The 19,946-nt window shown below is 37.6% G+C and overlaps 1 protein-coding gene across 1 annotated transcript in view; it reads left to right on the forward strand.

The window, feature by feature from the left end:
- Positions 1 to 19,946, forward strand: part of LOC127456024 (protein unc-13 homolog C-like) — a 179,410-nt gene that overhangs the window by 140,313 nt on the left and 19,151 nt on the right. Inside the window, exons 21-28 of the mRNA XM_051724298.1 lie at positions 3,047 to 3,124; positions 7,079 to 7,156; positions 7,432 to 7,455; positions 13,831 to 13,919; positions 14,511 to 14,651; positions 15,021 to 15,144; positions 16,026 to 16,085; positions 19,209 to 19,289. Of these exons, the coding sequence (XP_051580258.1) occupies positions 3,047 to 3,124; positions 7,079 to 7,156; positions 7,432 to 7,455; positions 13,831 to 13,919; positions 14,511 to 14,651; positions 15,021 to 15,144; positions 16,026 to 16,085; positions 19,209 to 19,289 (675 nt within the window). The remainder of the gene's footprint in view (positions 1 to 3,046; positions 3,125 to 7,078; positions 7,157 to 7,431; positions 7,456 to 13,830; positions 13,920 to 14,510; positions 14,652 to 15,020; positions 15,145 to 16,025; positions 16,086 to 19,208; positions 19,290 to 19,946) is intronic.

The following is a 19,946-nucleotide window of genomic DNA, read 5'->3' on the forward strand; positions in this document are numbered from 1 at the left end:
GACTCTTTAAACATTAAATGTACCAAATTTGGTAGTTGTATGTGTATAAAAATGACATGTTTTACTTCCTTCTATGGAGCTTTGATACTGACATCATCTTTCAGAGGTGCACAGTGGAATTAAATGGCTCTGGTCATGTGACTGTTTTCACTACTCATTTAAAAATGTTCACGTGAAATCGAGACAGTCTGCACTTGCATTTATAGTTGAGAACTCTGTGTAAAATACATCAACTGTTTGTAGAACCTTAAAATTTGTCACAAATGTAAACGATGTGTGAACACTATAATAAGCAATAGACAATAGGGCTGTGTAAAAATAAAGTTTTCCTGATGCATCACAACATTTGTTTGTTCATCTCAATATCGATTCTTAAATTCCAAGATCGATCTTTCACTGTGGCAACCTTCTATAATGCAAGTAAATCACTTGCATGTGCGACCAAATCCCGCGCTATGCAACTAAAAATGTCTATTATTAGCCACTGGCTGGTAAATGTTCAGATTTCACTCACCAGTGGTTGAGTAGTATAGTGGAGAACAAGTTATTAGCACAGAGGTCCTTTCACTACGTGTTGAGAGTAAAAGTTTGGTTTAACTCGTTATGTGTGTCCAAAGACAAGATCCACACAATCCATATGTCACTGAATAATGTTGTTGATTAAAAACTACAAAAAAAAGGACATTTAATTCTAATCACACATGGATCCGCTAAATAAATTACGCTCATCATCTCTCGTAATATGCACTCACTGGCTGATGCTTCATCTAAACTTTTGATGCGTTCAAAAGTTTAGGGTCACGTACTCATTCTTTATTTTTTATTTTTTTTCACATTTTAGAATAATAGTAAAGTCATCACAACTATGGAATAATAGAAATGGAAAAATGAGAATTATGTTGTGACTAAACAAAATCCAAAATAAATCAAAACTGTGTTATATTTTAGCATCTTCAAAGTGGCCACACTTTGCCTAGATTTTGAAGAAATGTACTTTGGCATTTTCTCAATCAACTTCTTGATGGTTCACCCTGGGATGCTTTTTAAACAGTATTGAAGTAGTTCCCATCTATATGTTGGGCACTTAGTGGCTGCTTTTCTTAATTATTCGGTCCAAGTCATCCATTTCAAAAACCTTTTTTTTTTTTTAAATAAATTTTTTGTTTTGTAATTAAATAAATTCATATGTTGGCACAATTATATTTTTGTCTACAAAACTAATTTCAAACATTTAAGCATATGCCTTCAGAACAAAAGATTTTTAAGATCATGAGAAACATTTCAGGCAAGTGACCCCAAACTTTTGAACGGTAGTGTATGCTACATATTATATGCTATTTCAAGACATGAATTGATGGAATAGACTGAATTTTAACATTTTTCAAAAGCTAAAATGTGACCAATAGGATGAAAAACTAATGATAAAATATAATTTGTAAAATGAATATTTTCTAATTGTACCTAGAAGGGTTGCCTAAAAGGTTGCTTTATAATAAAGAGCATTAGCTGAGAGAGAATTTATTTTATATGTAAGCAAAATGGACATTGGAACAGAAATGTACCCCTATGAATCAATATCAATCAAGAGCTTGTGAATCGAATCAAATCAGGAAATCTGAATCAATACCCAGCCCTAATAGACAAGGTTAATCATAATACTAGATTTGTACATTTTCTGAAAGCCTGTGCAATGCTATGCGATGGCTATGGTGTTCTGATTGGCAGCCAGGTGGTTACTTATTTCCCCAATTCAAAAAACCCATCAACTCCAACTCTGGTTAGCTACCTGGAGCCAAGGGAAAGTTAATAAAACACTTAATATAGTAATAAATATGTAAATATAAAAATGAGGGCGGCAAATGATATGTGTCTGCTGAGTGTGCAGTAATAGAATTCTCGTGTCGAGTTTGTGTGAAGTAATCAATGCCTCCTACAAGACACTCTACTCATAATCCTTTGGGATGAGTACAGTGGTTTCAGAGAATTTCTCTCTCTCTCTCTCTCTCTCTCTCTCTCTCTCTCTCTCTCTTTGGAATTTGGAATAGGAAAATGCATTAGATGGTTTAAAATCTTTTGGATATCACTTATAACTCTTGAAATCCAGTGTGTGTTGTTGAGTGTGTTTATACTGGTAGATAAGATTACCATTTTTGTTAGTTATATGTGTAAATGTAATTTATTAATAATCATCATTATTACTATTGATTATATGTTCAAATCTCTAAACCATAGTCGTATGAACAATAGAAAGAGTGATGCTTGCCTCAGCAAACACCATTGAATATTGTAAAGTTACTTAAAGCTAATACTGAATAAACAGCTCTTTAGCAAAGAAGTGGACTGTCTTGGATATGTTATTTTGACATGTTTTATTCCATTATAAAATTAAAGCAATAGGTCACCCATTTACCCACCCTCTTGTTGTTCCAAACCTGTTTGACTTTCCTTTTTCTAGGGAACACAAAAGGAGATGTTAGGACGAATTGTAGCCTCAAGGGGGTCGCATTTGGCACGTTCTAAAATTTGAAACAATTGTTTTCTATGAATGTACGCACACTGCCGAGCAGCTCCCAACTGCGACTCCGGAGGCTGTTCAAATTTCTGCCGTGCCACGGAGCGCAACTTGCATATTTTCCATTAAATTCGACCCAAATCATTATCAAAGGACATAGATGATTTACTCTAGCCTCGTTTGTTCTTGAAAAAGGGAAAAAACATTGGTAACTTTTGTGTGTACTGTCTGCCACCTGAACCACATCAACGTGCCCTGTGTTTGATACCTGTGCCATGTCCTAGCAGCAACGTGGTGTGGCGCTTCTTATCCGGTGTTCGGCCTCCTTCAGTCACCATTCACTTTCATTGCATATTATTTTCTATACAATAAAACTTAAAGTGACTGAGGCTAACATTCCTAACATCTCCTTTTGTGTTCCCTCGAAGAAAAAAAGTCATGCAGGTCATACAGAATTTTCATTTTTGGGTGAACTATGTATTTTAAGCTGTATTGTTTATTAAATATAATATTGTGGTTTTATTCCATTTGCAGACCATAAACAAAGTTCTTCTCCAGTATGCGGCGATCATCTTGAAAGACTTCAGCAACCATCTGAGCAAGGAGAAAGTGGTGAGCCTACAGAACACACAGTACATACACACACACACACACACACACACACACACACACACACACACACACACGAGAATGCACTTACAGTAAAATTGCACAGTAAGAAAATGCTTTGTCATAAAATGTCAGCATGTTTTAAAGTCATGACCCTGCAAGTGTACAAACATGGCTTGATCTGATTTTCCGAGGCTGTACACGGTGAACGTTGCCATGGAGACTAGCTAGGCAATCATAGCGAGACATTGCAGTTGAATTTGATTGGCCATGTGGCAGGAGCCAGGTTCTGTGTTATCTCTTTGTTTCTGAAAGTCAAATGGGAACATGAAGATGACAAATAAAGCACAAGACCTTCTTGTGTCCCTGTTTCACATCCTGTCTCCCTCCTCTGTTCTGTTAACTTTACTCTTTTGTGTAAATTGACAACATTCAGAGTGCTAACTTTGCTGCTTTTGTTCTACCTCGAATTTTTCACTGTGTCTTTCTGTAATGATTATAAAAGCCTGACATGCAGGATGTCTGCGGTAGAATGAAAGACAGATATATCTTTTAAGCGCCGTGACAGGCCCAAAGAAAGAAAAGCGTGTGGCCGGTAATTAAAGACATATCTTTGTGCTGTCTCGGAAGATAGAACCACTCCTCTAGGCTCATCCATCGTTTAATTGACGGCCTGGTTCATCCTAAGAATATTTACATCTTTAAACGATCCAATGTCCCCTAAATCAACTCAATAACTGCCACGCCAGTTTATATATAGTACATTGGCTTAAATTGAATTTATGACTGTGTAAAATCGCCAGCTCTTGTCAGAGAGACAATGGCACCTCTGTTCAATTAGCGCAGATGCTTCATATTTTAGATTCAGAGATGTACACCTATTTATCACAGAGCTGACACGTGACCTTTAGGAAGTGTTAGGATGTGGACAGTTAGAGCCGGTTTTAATTAGCTTATGGACTCCTGCTCTAATTATGCAGTCTTACCTGTCAAATTAACACTTAGGACGGTTATACAAGAGTGTATTTTGACATTTAGCTTGACTCCCATATCTCTAGTTCATCTCTATGTCAACATAAACCTCTTTAGTGGTTGTTTGCGATTCAACATACTTTTCACCCAGAGTGCTTTGCAATAAACAGTCTGGCCTGGATCTGATTTCTCTGTTTCACCCAATTCAGAATGCCCAATTCCCAATGCGCTTTTAAGTCCTCGTGGTCATGTAGTGATTCGCCTCAATTGGGGTGGCAGAGGACGAATCCCAGCTGCCTCCACGTCTAAGACCGTCAATCCGTGCATCTTATCACGCGGCTTGTTGAGCATGTTGCCACAGAGACATAGCACATGTGGAGGCTTCACGCCATCCACCACGTCATCCACGCCCAACTCACCGCGTCATCCATGCCCAACTCACCATGCGCCCCACCGAGAACAAACCACATTATAGCGACCACAAGGAGGTTACCCCATGTGACTCTACCCTCCCTAGCAACCAGGCCAATTTGGTTGCTTAGGAGACCTGGCTGGAGTCAATCAGCACACCCTGGGATTCAAACTAGCAAACTCAAGGGGTGGTAGCCAGCGTCTTTTACCACTGAGCTACACATCCACTATACTCTTAAAAGTATATAAACTCAGCAAAAAAAGAAGCGTCCCTTTTTCAGGACACTGTATTTTAAAGATAATTTTGTAAAAATCCAAATAACTTTACAGATCTTTATTGTAAAGAGTTTAAACAATGTTTTCCATGCTTGTTCAATGAACCATAAACAATTAATGAACATGCACCTGTGGAACGGTCGTTAAGACACTAGCTTACAGATGGTAGGCAATTGAGGTCACAGTTATAAAAATTTTGGACACTAAAGAGACCTTTCTACTGACTCTGAAAGATGCCCAGGGTCCCTGCTCATCTGCGTGAATGTGCCTTAGGCATGCTGCATGGAGGCATGAGGACTGCAGACGTGGCCAGGGCAATAAATTGCTATGTCCTTACTGTGAGACACCAAAGACAGCAGTACAGGGAGACAGGAAGGACAGCTGATTGTCCTTGCAGTGGCAGACCACGTGTAACAACACCTGCACAGGATCGGTACATCCGAATATCACACCTGCGGGACAGGTACAGGATGGCAACAACAACTGCCCGAGTTACACCAGGAATGCACAATCCCTCCATCAGTGCCAAGACTGTCTGCAATAGGCTGAGAGAGGCTGGACTGAGGGCTTGTAGGCCTGTTGTAAGGCAGGTCCTTACCAGACATCACCGGCAACAATGTCGCCTATGGGCACAAACCCACATTCGCTGGACCAGACAGGACTGGCAAAAAGTGCTCTTCACTGACGAGTCGTGGTTTTGTCTCACCAGGGGTGATGGTCGGACTCGCGCTTATTGCCGAAGGAATGAGCGTTACACCGAGGCCTGTACTCTGGGGCGGGATCGATTTGGAGGTGGAGGGTCCGTCATGGTCTGGGGCGGTGTGTCACAGCATCCTCGGACTGAGCTTGTTGTTATTGCAGGCAATCTCAATGCTGTGCGTTACAATGAAGACGTCCTCCTCTCTCATGTGGTACCCTGTGGATGCTGTGACACTCATCCTGACATGACCCTCCAGCATAACAATGCCACCAGCCATACTGCTCGTTCTGTGCATGATTTCCTGCAAGACCGGAATGTCAGTGTTCTGCCATGGCCAGAGAAGAGCCCGGATCTCAATCCCATTGAGCACGTCTGGGACCTGTTGGATCGGAGGGTGAGGGCTAGGGCCTTTCCCCCAAGAAATGTTCGGGAACTTGCAAGTGCCTTGGTGGAAGAGTGGGGTAACATCTCACAGCAAGAACTGGCAAATCTGGTGCACTCCATGAGGAGGAGATGCACTGCAGTACTTAATGCAGCTGGTCACCACACCAGATACTGACTGTGAAGCCCCCACCCCCCTTTGTTCAGGGACACATTATTCAATTTCTGTTAGTCACATGTCTGTGAAACTTGTTCAGTTTGTGTCTTAGTTGTTGAATCTTTTTATGTTCATACAAATATTTACACGTTCAGTTTGCTGAAAATAAAAGCTGTTGAAAGCTGTTCTTATATATATATATAGAGAGAGAGAGAGAGAGAGAGAGAGAGAGTATGTATGATTAGGTTTTATGAAAGTGGTTAAGGTTATTAACATGTAAATTATTAAACTGATTATAAGGTGTATTACTGTAGGTATTGTGAGGAAGCATTATGCATAAGGATACTTTTATGATGCATTATTTATGGATGATTCTTACATTTGGGGTACTCTGACTACTTGAAATGTTGAAAAATGAAACTGTTTCATCTATGTTAAAAAAAAAATTGACCATATGTCATAGAATCTGATCATGTCCTTTTAACAACCTTCAAGTGGAATATGGGATCATGTTTGCTGGTGTGGATTTTTGATATTGTGTATGATGGTAAATATGTGTGATTTTTATCAAGTTTTGGAGAAAGATTCTGACAGCTTTTGGCTAACACAAGCAAACCAGTCATCAATTAACTTTTCGAACTAACACTGTGAACAAAAACCAAATGAATGCTCGATGTAATAACAGGCATTTTCAAAAGAGAATGAGTGTTTGAATCAGTACAACTGTTTTCTGTTGTATTATTCTGACATTGCTGTGGAGAGATGAAGGCATCGATTTCACATAATGAAATTCAGATTTACTGCCATTGGTGAACGTAAGATATGCAAACTCATCGCGGCATCTGCAACGTGCATGGCTCGAGGGTTCACCGCCGCCATCAACATCTGAACGAATCACTGCTTGTGTGTACAGTATTGTATATCTTTAAAGAACTCTTCTTCAACAAATATCTCCATGTATTAGGAAGGGCGGAGATTTTTGAAGATTGCATGTATCTGTAAAGGAAATCAATTAATCAATCATAACATATTTTGTCTGTCTTTCTCTCTTCCCCGACAGCCCTGTATCCTCCTGAACAACATCCAACAGCTCAGAGTTCAACTGGAGAAGATGTTTGAGTCCATGGGAGGAAAACAGGTCAGTTACCTTACCCATGTTTATGAGTATGTCTTGGGCCTAAACCAGAACAATGTTCTCCCTCAAACATTTTATCTGTCTGTGTGAGCTAAATTCTAGAACTGGTTTTTCCCTTGCTGTAACATCCCCACGTGAATTTTGCATATGTGTTCCTTTCTCTTTTTTCTAAATGTGATAAACGTCTCTAACTATGTCTTGAAAATGTCTTGAGTCCTGTTTCCTGTTTTCCTTCTTTCTTGTCTTGTCCCCGTCTCCTCTGGGTCTTGCACCATGAGGAAGGCGCTGTGGTCTTCTGCAAGGTGTGTGGACTGGTTTCCTCTACCGTCACTCCAAGACCAATGTTCTTCAGCCAGACACTAGGCATTTTATAGTCTTAAAGGAATAATTCACCCAGAAATGAAAATTCTGTCATCATTTATTCACCCTCATGTTGTTTCAAACCCGTATGACTTTCTTCTGAGGAACATATGAGATGTAAGGCAGAATGTTCAGTGTCAGTCACCATTCACTTTTATTGTATGGAAAAAAGATGAATGTGAATGTTGATTGAGGTTAACATTCAAACAAAATTCTCTGTTTGTGTTCCACAGAAGAAAGTCATATGGATTTAGAACGACATGTGGTTGAGTAAGTGATGACAGAATTTTCTGTGAACTCTGGTTTAATATTCTGGCTGCAGTGTACATTCTTAATGCATCCCAGTTGACCAGTTCTACCAGTTTGAGCAGCACGTGACTTCTCACTGCCATTGAAACTCACCTCACATCACTCTTACTTCCTCAAGAGCATGCTGCACCTACTCAAGTTTTTGCCATGAAACCTCACAGGGATACTTATTTTTCAGTAGATTATTTTGGTACCAGCAGACTGTTGTTTAGTGGTTTGATCCTGGTGTTTCATTCCTGAGACAAAGTCAAAAACTTCTTGCTTTAATCAAAATCTTCCTTGCTGGCAGAACAAAATTACACCCCAATAGAGTGCAACAATGTCCACCCACTTTTTCAGCCGTCTTTTTTCAGTATTTTCAAGTATTTTTCCCATTCATTTTTTCCATAGTGATAAAATCCTTCTTAAAAGAGTTCTAAGCCATGAACCAATCCAACCAGCTCTGATGTGAATCACAACATTACAAACTTTGATTTGAAGCAACAAAATTATTTGAAAATTGGACAAAAAGACAAAGGTACAAGACTGTGTATTTAAAGGGATAGTTCACCCAAAAATTTACATTATTTAATGATTCGCCCTCATGCCATCCCAGATGTGTATGACTTTCTTTCTTCTGCTGAACACAAACGAAGATTTTTAGAAGAATATCTCAGCTCTGTAGGTCCATACAATGCAAGCAATTAAATCCATATCTTCAGAGGTGGTATGGTGCGGGTGAGTCATTTCTATACTATTAAATCTCCTCCCTGCCCAGGAGGTGGCAATACGCATGACAAATGCGAATCGCCAAAAACAAAAGAAGAAGAATGTGGAAGTAAAAGTGAAAATGGAAAATATATAGTAAAAAAAAAAAAAGGACTTAAATATTGATCTTTTTCTCACCCACACCTATCATCGTTTCTGCAGACATGGATTTGTCTGGAGTCTTATAGATTACTTTTATGCTGCATTTATATACTTTTTGGATCTTTAAAGTTCTGGCCACCATTCATTAGCAGAGCTGAAATATTCTTCTAAAAATCTTTGTTTGTGTTCAGCAGAAGAAAGAAAGTCATACACATCTGGGATGACATGAGGGTGAGTAAATGATGAGAGAATTTTCATTTTTGGGTGAACTATCCCTTCAAAGTCTTCAATGAGGGAATGAACTACAATCTCATGATGCACTGCGAATGATGTAAGCAAATTAAAAATGATGGAAAAGTATAAAACTTATGATTTAAAGTTGTTGATTATAAGTATAGAAACAATATTGCAATATATTCTGATATATACAAATATATAAGTAGTTTGAGGGTGTAGACCCCCTTCTGGGAGTGGCCTAAGCGGTCACTGCATAGCTCTTTTGGCATGCCTTGTTTGACACGATTTTCTGAATGGTGGATCTTTCTCTGCTGGATCATGGGTAGTGTAGTTATTCACCACAAATTCCGCTATTAAATATTCATTTATTTATTTTCAAATGAAGTTGAATTAATGCAGACTATTGGCTTAAACAGAAGCATATACTTTCGTTTAACAACCTCAGAGCTCATGGTCAGTCTGTTTTAAAGATTTATAATTTATCGCTGATAATCAGTTCCACAATGGAAAAAAAAATTAATGGGATTTGCGCCTTTATTCCAAAGTTTAGTCTAGACTTTACTCCTTTGACATCTGTCTGGTTTCTAGGTAGCTCTAAAACCACAACAATAGTTATATTAATCACCTTTACTATAGTGTGAATTCTTTCACAGGCTATTTATTTATTTTTTTTTATCCATCTTCAAAGTAATTTAAAATCTAGTTTTAGATTAATAAAGGATAATAACATATGTAGGTGCACAGAGACCTACAGTATCAGTTTAAGGTTATATACACTATATGGCCAAATTTTGTGGACACCATATGTGCTTGATGAACATTTGATTTCAAAACCTTAGGCATCAATTTCCCCCTTTGCTGTAATAACAGCTTCCACTCTTTTGGGAAGGCTTTCCACTATACTGTATGTAATAACATGTAGGGATTTGCACTCATTCAGACACAAGGCTATCAGTGAGGTCAGGAACTGATGTGGGTGGATGGGGCCTGACTTACAGCTGCTGTTCCAGTTCATCCCAAAAGTGATCAGTGGGGTTCAGGTCTGGGCTTTGTACAGGCCAGTCAATTTCTTCCACGCCAGACACAGTAAACCATTTCTTTATAGACCTCACTTTGTTCACAGGGGCATTGTCATGCTGGAACAGAAAAGGGCTATCCCCAAACAGTTGCCACAAATTTGGAAGCACATAAAGCCCAAGCCATTACATAAAGAAACATTAAGATATTTCTTTACTGGATTTAATGGAGTAACCAAATTTGTTAATTAGAAGGGGGTGTCCAAAAACTTTTGGCCATATAGTGTATCTTACCTCTGGTGAAATTAAAGCTATAGGCTACAGTGCATAAAAAAGGAGTCCAGCTGTTAGAAAGTGCGACTAATTTATGAATTCCACTTGCTTTATGAATCTCCAATTTCTTCTGAGGAAGCTAAAGTGAAACACTCCAAATATAACCCTGCTCAGCTCTGGCAGCGCCACAGTTCCCAAAGCAATTAGCAAACTGAAAGAAAAATGTAATTACAGTGCCTCGTTATCATGGAATTATAAATAAAAGATCCCAAACTGTCCAGGAAAAATTAATTGCGGATGTCAAAGTTAGCTGTGATAGCAGAGAGTTTGCATCACCGTCCGTCATTTCAACGTGGCACCTCATGGTGTAACGGGGCGTTGATGGGCTGCAGTGTAAAGGAAGCTCTTGAGAATTCTTCCTCTCTGATCGCCTCAAAGCTTCTGTTATCTGCCTCACTTTATTACAGAGACCAATTAAATATAGGAGGCAGACCACAGATGCAATATACACGAATAATCTTTTGTAATATTTCACATCATGATTCCCTAATTAAAAATCTAATTGAGATATGATGAACTTGGTTATGACTTAACAATGTTAATATTCTTAACCTCTTAATGTGGTATTAGACTAGTATTTAGCACAAATTTCTCTTGTTATTGCTATATAATGAATTATTATTTTGCTCAAATAATATTTTTGTTTGACATCAGGTTCTCCTCTCTCTTGTTCAATGGGTGAATCTCATGAAACCATGTCCAGGTTACTTTTCACCTCAAAATCATATAAAACAAATATATATCTTGATATGAAATATATAAGAAAATTAAAAGTTGCATATGTTAACATTATTTAATGCATTATAAACTAACATGAACAATGAATATTAACATTAATGAGTTAAAAAAATATGGTTAATTGTTAGTTCCTGGTACCTAATGCATTTACTAATGTAAAAAAAATGGAAACTTAATGTAAAGTCTTGAAAATTTGGGGGGGAAATGTGTTTAATTGTCGTAACAATATAATGTCAAGTAAAAATCTTAATGGTCCTAAAAATAGGCATCACTTCTTTTCTTTTTTTTCCTTTTTTTTTTATGCAAAGTATTTATTTTTTATTTTTTATTTTTTAATTTCTTCCTTTTAGATTTTGGGGTGAAATAAGACCCGTGCATGTATTTGACATGGTTTTGTTAGATTCACCCCAATAGATTAGTGTTTACAACTGATCAGTATTTTTTACAAAGGTTGCACTAATAAACTGCTTTAAAGTGATTCTTTACAAGGCATCTGTTGCATTTATGTTATCAATCAGAATTACCTGCATCATATGATATCACTGGCTGTATCACTGAATATTTTCTCATGCTGCTCTGTCTGTGTCAGAGTTCTCCTCTGGTGTCCATTACTCTGATGAGATGTCATGCATGCGCAGCAGCCAGCTGCTGATATTGATGGATCAGGTCACCCGTCTGCTTACTGAGAGCTATAAACACTGTTACAATTCGCAAGTCAGCCATCCATTCCCAGATACATGCACTGCCTGCCTCACATGAGCACAGCTATGGTGTTAAACAAGAACAAAATACAACTACTACACACACTATTGGGTGGAAGCAATATTTTGTGGTTCATCTTAAAGATGGCTTTAAAATACTTTTTCAGCTATTAGCAAGCCATTCATAGGTTCACTTCCTTAACACTGTGACTCTTTGGCATGGTGTTCAAATTCATTGTATGTTTGTTTGAGCGCCCTGTCAACTTTTGGCTCAACCAGTGGCGTGAGTTCGACGTGGCACTACCTATTTTGTTTGGCCAGTGGAATACAGGTGAAGTTGGTTGTTCTATGGTTATTCTATTTACTGTTTTCGGCGGGTATAGTTTGTATGTACAGTAAAGTCTTGGTTTGAAGATGTTATTTAATGGTCTGTGTTTTCAGACATCAACAGTGCTTACTTTCCTGTTCTGTAGTAATTTGGCTTTTCGGATGTTGCCAGTCATCATTTATAAGGCAAGCTCAAGAAATGTTTTTAGACCTTTTTCAGTTCTCCCTTTTGAATATATAATTAACATAAATTTGGGATGAATGTTGACAGTTCAGATTCCAGGAGGTTGTTTGATGCGTTCTGAAGGTATTTCCACAAGGACACCTTTTGTTACACTTCGGCAAATTAATTTGGTCAGTTTTTGAAGACAGCATAGATGTGTCATTCAATGCTTGTGGTGTGCGATTCGGTAGTTGGTTGATCAAAATGGCAACCGAAGGAGCTCTTGAAAGCAATGATTGGTAATTATGAATGTCCTGTCTTTCATTTTTCAACTTATGACTAAACTTTTAGTGAATAGATAAGTATTGTCATTACCAAATACTTGCTTGGTTATATCTAAAGCTCATTGGAATTTGTTTTAGATTATTAGACTTGACCACGCCTAGACTGAATCGACAGACTTTTGGTCTATTCTGTGCTGATTTGGAGGGAAAATCTGCAGAATTCTGCGAAAAGCATTTAAACATATTAAAATGCATTAAATGGAGCTGAGAGTACTACACTCTTATTGGTAGCTGAAAGCTTCATGACATTAGCTAAAATATGTAGTAAACATGCAAGGGGTGGGGAGTGCGTACAACTGTTATGAATGATGGATGAGACAGTTTTCTGCTGAGTTCTGCACATGCAGATTCCGTATAGGCCTGGACATGACGTTATGGTTCCTTGGAAGGCTGTCAGTAGGAAAAGCCTCCATACCCAAATGTTTAGCTTTCGGATGCAGCCACAGGCACCACGGATACATTTGAATGCAGAACACCTGCGTCTCATTGGCTCATCTGCTCTAATGTGGCGAGAGGCTTGTATTGAATTTGCAGTCTCCATTAGTCAAGCGATTCCTCCGTCAAGACCTTTTCAACAGTTGCACGCTTGACTGAAAGCTTGCTGTGAAACGCCAGATAAAATCACCAAAACATGTAATTGAAGACAAAGCTATCAGCTACGTAGTTCTGGCCTGTCTTGAAGTGTCTTCTGAACCTGTTTAAAAACAAAACCACAAAAAAGCTCTATCTGAGCCATGTATAGATGAACCAGGGTCCAAAATGTATATCTATTGAATTGAGAAAATTTCCTGGCCATTAATATTTCTTAGTTTTTTTACACACATATATATATATATATATATATATATATATACAATTATACAGTAAATTCTCCCTATTACAATGGGATTATTTAGATGATTTGGGACCGGTTTGAGCTTCTGTAGAGTAGCAAATTAGTCTGAAACTGAATGATATTTTATATATATATATATATATATATATATATATATATATATATATATATATATATATATATATATATATATATATATTTAAAGGGATAGGTCACCCCAAAAATTAAAATTCTCTAATCATTTAATCACCCTCATGCCATCCCTAATGTGTATGACTTTCTTTTTAGAAAAAAATATCTCAGCTCTGTAGGTGCATACAATGTAAGTGAATGGTGGCCAGAACTTTGAAGGTCCGAAAAGCACATAAAGGCTGCATAAAATAATTCCATATGACTCCAGTAGTTTGTGTCATAGCTAGTGTGTAATGGTCAGTCAGTGACAATGGTTCTGTCTCTCTCCTTTAGCTGGATGCTGAAGCCAGTGATCTACTAAAAGAACTGCAGAATAAACTGAACACAGTGCTGGACAAGCTCAGCGGGGTCTTCGGCTCCAGGTGAACTATTACGAAATGAGGGAAATGGATCTAAATATGGACATGTGTTATTTTAATGCACATATGAAGAAAAAAAATTGGTAGTGGATGTAGAAATTTGTCAAAAGAAACACAATGTTAAAATATTGTGTATATAGACAACATGAAAATACTGTACATTTGCAACATATTTAACTTCTGTCATGTGACAGATTTCCAGGTGAAACAGAATATTCAGCAGGAAATAATGTAGGATTGTGGGTATTAGGCAATGATATTATTTGTTAATATATTTCCACATTAATGTGATCTTGTTTACGTCAGCAGAAAAGAAAAATTGTGTCAGTGGCAGAAAGGAATTACATTTTAACGAAGTAAAACAAAACAAATTTTTTCTTCAGATATAAAGAGCACTGATGAATCATGCACAATAAGACCAGCAACATTTATGAAGGAAATGAATTATGTTTCCATGTTGACTTTCAAGACATCAAATAGCAGAGACATGCAGATTAGCTGATATTATACTCTTCTTAAAATAAAACCAACAATATGTGTTTATATGATGCTCATAATGTTATATTTTCAAACTGATTGTTTATAAATCCACAGTTTTAAGCCGGTCATTGAGGACTGCATCAAACAAATGAACCAGGAGCTGGTGCAGATAAAAGGAAATCCAGGAAACAAGAGCAATGCTGCCATGGATGCAGAAACTGTCCTGAGACCACTCATGGACCTCCTGGACAAGAAGTAAGAAAATCCCACCCTACCTGTTAAAAGTGTGGACACATCTACTCATTCTTAAGTATTATTATCTTCCCTATTTTAGAATAATAGTAACATCATTAAAGCTATGAAAAAATAACACATATGGATGTATGGGAATTATTTAGTGACCAAAAACAAATCAAAACTTTCTTATATTTGAGCTTCTTAATAGTACCCACTTTGTCTAGATAACAGCTATGAAAACCTTTATATCAAAAGGTTTTTAAGGTCACGAGAAACATAACTTCAATCAAGTGTGTCCAAACTTTTGACAGACTGGTATCAACAGATGCCACGATTCTGGATGTGATCATATTTAATCCCCTGAAATTATTTTTCTCTTCTCTCCAGCTTGATTCTGTTTGCTAAGATCTGCGAGAAGACGGTTCTTAAACGAGTTCTGAAGGAGCTGTGGAAAATTGTCCTCAACACTATTGAGCAACAGATCATTCTTCCTCCACTGTCAGATCAGACAGTGAGTGTAACACCTCTCTCTCAGCCAAACACACACACGCCATATCCTCTACATCTGCTCCTAACAGAAGGTTGTTGAAATGTTGGAGACAATGGAGACAACATGCAGGGGATCAGCTTGTGGCCTTAGAATACACAGATTGAAAAGGGTGTCGGAGCTTATACAAAGTGTTATTTTGTGGAAAAGGAATCTTGAAGGAGGAATGCTTTTTAAAGGTACCAAAAAAAAAACAAACAAACAAAAAAAAAAACACTACCACTCTTTTACAAGTAAAAAGTTGAAATTCACCAAAATAAATTAAATATGGTATGGTAGACACAACATGATAACTTAATGTTTTTATTTAATTTAATGTCACTCTAAATATTTTTTTAAACAATTTTATTTATTTATTTATTCATTCATTCATTTTTGTCAAGCCATAAATATGCTTATATTCTAATAGACACACCAAAAAAATACAATAATAATAAATAAACATTACAGTCAAGTCAAAATTCACCAAAAGAGAAGTGGTAACTGGATGTCTTTTTTATTTTTTTTATTTTAATTTTTTTTGTCAAGCCATGAATACTCTCAAAAAACACGAGTCAAGTAAAGAGTCAAAATTCACCACATAAATTAAATGTTAAAATATGGTATGGGTGATGATAACAATCTGTAGTGTCTAGGGGACAGTTTGTGTTGGGAGTAAACAGAATGTTCCTGCAGGAGCTTCCTGTCTATTTCCTTAAGAAGCTGAATCAGCACCCAAAGTCCCGACTGCCAAACATACTAAACAATCTCTGTTTCACTCACTGAACAACATGTCTCTGAAGACTGCTCATTCCTGCGTGAGTGAAATACTTTTAAACTCTTTGTTTTGTGCTTTTGTTTAACAGCAAGGAGCTCAGATGATCTTCAGTGCTGCAAAGGACTTGGGTCAACTCTCCAAGCTGAAGGTGAGTATTTTATTTCGTAATCTACAGTAAGTAAAGTAATAGGCCGAAAGTGTCATGTTTCATTTTTAAACCATTATTTCAATCAAAATGAAAATTCTGTCACTATTTACAGTAATTACTCATGTTGTTCATGCATACAAGGGCAGTTCATAGTAACCACATCTGTCAAGCTCCAAAGAGGACTGAAAAGCACTATAAAAGTAGCCGATATGACTTATGCGCTATATTCTAAGTCTTCTGAAGTCATACGGTTGTTTTGTTTAAAAAAACAGGCTGAAATTTAAGCTGTTATACACTAATAATCTTCCCCTCTGCCAAATCTCATTTCTGCCAATGTTCAAGTCATTCACTGACATTAAGCGACACTGGTTCTTGCATATGCCATAAGCAAATTTGATGCACCAGTTTGAGTAAAAGAAAATGAGATTTAAAAGCTGCAGCAAAGGGGAAGATTATTTGTGTATAAAAACGTACATTTTGGTCTGTTCCTCACACAAAGCTACTGTATGTCTTCAGAAGACTTGGAATATAGACTTGGAATATAGTGCACGAGTTGTATGGACTACTTCTATGGTCCTTCTCCGACCAATGAACTGTCAATGATTCTTGACCAGTGATTCTTAAAGCATCTCCTTTTGTGTTCCATGGAAAACTACCATAGTGAGGGTGAGTGAATAATGAGTGAATAATTTTCAGTTTTGAACTATTGAACTATTCCTGTAAGCATCTGTGAACATTACCCCCAAAATGGCAGGATATTGGTTTAATAAACAAGCCTCTGAATACGAGTGTTTATCAGGTGGGAGAAAGGTACAGTATGTTTAATTTAAATTGTTGTCTTAAATTCTGGCAGATGGAGGGAAAGACAAACAGTCTATGACTGACAGCATGTTTTGATATATGTCAGATTTAGAAAGCAACACTCTTTCTGGCTGAACTCAGAGGAGTAGAAATCCTCCCTGAGATATTACAGCGGGGCTCAGGGCTCTTTCATGTAGCTCTCGTTTTGCTGTGTTTGCTGTGGAAATGGTTTCCAGCCCCCGCCAATTCTTTGTAGCTTTCCGTCAGAGTCTACGATTGCTGCCTGGTTATACGTTAACATGATTACCATCTCACTGAAATAGTGCTGGAAAATTCTACAATGGTATGAGAGATCTGCTCCCTGCTCCCTGCTGCTGAGTTTGTGTCCAGAGAAAGATGAGCGCTTTGGATCTGAGCAGGTGTGGCGGATAGATTGAGGGCTTCCCGTGATTATACAGTCCAGAGGCTGATATTCTCATCTAATTTTCCTCTCATTTTCATTTTATATGCATTGAAACAGCTCTGGTCAATTGCACCTTTACCTCAAAATGTCTTATTATGGTTTCTGTACTCTGCACTGGACTAACTATACTATGTTAGATAGGTTCATTTCTATGGCTCTCTTCCAAAATCTAGTGAGCTGCCGTTCAGCCTACGGCCTACATTGGTAACTGCCTTCTAAGGCAGCATTCCAACCTGGATGGAACCTCACAAGTGACTAAATTAGATTACTCTTCATACTGTAGGCAAAAACTCGACTGGAGTTTGATGTAAGCAAGTTGCAAATTACGTGATACTTTAATAAGCATACACAAGTACTAAGTAAAATAGTCTGTTTGTAATTAGACTAGACAGTATTAAATTAGTACTGTCCAGTCCAACATCAATCCAAAAGTTAATATTTCCACAAAGACACACAGATGAATTTACACTGATTTGGTATGAGTTTAATGTTCACATTGCCATCCTGTTATCAATGTAACTCGTATTTGAACTGAATTTTACTCAACCATTGACCTGTAAGATTAAATTAAATTAAAGTGTCACTGCCTGAATCACCTTCTTGAATCACAGTAAGGACTGTATTTTTTCTTAGGGTAATTGTCTTTTGGTTTTAATGAGCTTTGCTTGGGTGAATCTTACAAAACCTGTCAGTCATATTTCACTCTAAAATCAAAAGAAAGAAATAAGAAAATGTATTTTGAATAAAGACAGTGACCACTTTTATATATGCACTTAAAAACGGTTTATTCCTGGGGTTTTTCAGAAAGCCGCGTTCTGAAATGTATGTAAACGAGAACGCCGTTTTCCTTACTGCGTTTAAGGGATTAAGAGAAAGTAGTTTAACACACCCTGGTTTCTCCTGGAGAACGAGGCTTATATGGCCATGCAATTGCATTAGCGGCGTTCTTACAGGTTTTTGAAGAGTGTGCATGTGCATGGAACAGACCGGATAACTACTGTCATAGGATGGGGCGATACATCATATCAAACAAGTAAACACAGCAGAAAGAATTCACATAAATTTAAAATAATAAAACTGTTCCTCACTTCTGTGCATATGCCCTGAAGTACATCAGGGGAATCCCAGAGTTTTATGTAAGAGGAAAACTCCACTATTGCACCGCAATTCCGCTGCAGGTCGCAATGGAAAGTTAAGGAAACAAACACAGCAACAACTCTGGAATATCTGGGAATAAAGCGAAGCAACAGAGAATAAAATAGCGAAGTCTTCCTCAAATGCAATGTTTGTTAGTTGCACAAGCGTTGCGAGGAAATTACATTGCTTTGAAGAATGCTGCATACAGATTGCATGTGTACAGGAGTAAAGAGAAAGTTGCTAACACAGCGCATATAAATGCATATGCCGATTTCGAGTCTAAAGCAGCTTTCTCCTAATAAACGGCTTTCTGGTGTCCATGTAAACAAGGTCAATGAATCCTCATTTTCGGACCACATGATTTCAGAACTACGGCTGAGGACAAGGTTTTCAGGCAATAATGACTACAATTTTGGGCGTTCCTCACACAAAGTTATCGTATGGCTTCAAAAGACTTGAAATGTATATTGCACAAGTTTTTTTGCACAACTTTTTATTGTGCCTTTTAGTACTTTTTGGAGGATGCTTTGGTCAGTATGAACTGTTGTTGTATCAAAAAGACCTGCATGAAGATTCTTAAAAAAAAAAAAAAAAAAAACATTATTTCTATCAAAAAAGATTTAGTATAACTATGCCACTAATTAATGCATTTTAATGTTAAAGTGTATTTGATTGTTATCAACACAGTAAATGACTGTCTCTCACTCCTCTCTTTCTCTCAGGAGCATGTGATCCGGGAGGACGCTCGGAGTCTGAGTCCTCGGCAGTGTGCTGCCATGGATTTAGTGCTGCCCACCATCAAGGTATCTGTCACAATCTCTCTCTGTCTCTCTCCTTCTCTTTTTCTGTTCTGATTCTCTCCACTTTGCTCAGTTTTTATCTCAACTCAGCTATAGGTGTCACACTCATGGACTTTTTTCATGTACTATCCACTCCATATCCCACATGAAAAAGGCAAGAGCTTTCCAAAATCATAAATATCAAAGCAAACTGTGGTTGGTCACTTTGCATGTTAGCCCTGTCTAAGTGTACTGTTACTGGACAGAATAAGCTGCAAAGTGGACCAGACTATTGCCAAAACTCTACTTTTCCCCCTGACCCTCAAAACAAGATCAAATCTCTAAAGCTCACTTGAAATTTTAGATCATTAGACATGATATTATGGTGCCTTCGAAGGCAATCTAGAACCAGTTTTCAAATAAAAAAGCCATCTGCTGCATCACTGACTGACTGGATAGCAAAGCAGCTACCTTTTAAATTCAGAGTCCACATGTTTTGTCAATTAAAATCAACTCAAACTAAGGTCTGACCTTTATTAAGGTATTGTATGACTACACTAACACAGTCTGTCATCCCTACATCACATATACACACACATTCACACACAGGTATGATTAGAATGCTGATTGTCTTGAAGCGTGGTGAAGTCATATGTGTGCTCAACATGCTTAAATGCAACA

The sequence above is a fragment of the Myxocyprinus asiaticus genome, chromosome 18, assembly GCF_019703515.2.
Source record: "Myxocyprinus asiaticus isolate MX2 ecotype Aquarium Trade chromosome 18, UBuf_Myxa_2, whole genome shotgun sequence".
NCBI classification, from domain to species: domain Eukaryota; kingdom Metazoa; phylum Chordata; class Actinopteri; order Cypriniformes; family Catostomidae; genus Myxocyprinus; species Myxocyprinus asiaticus.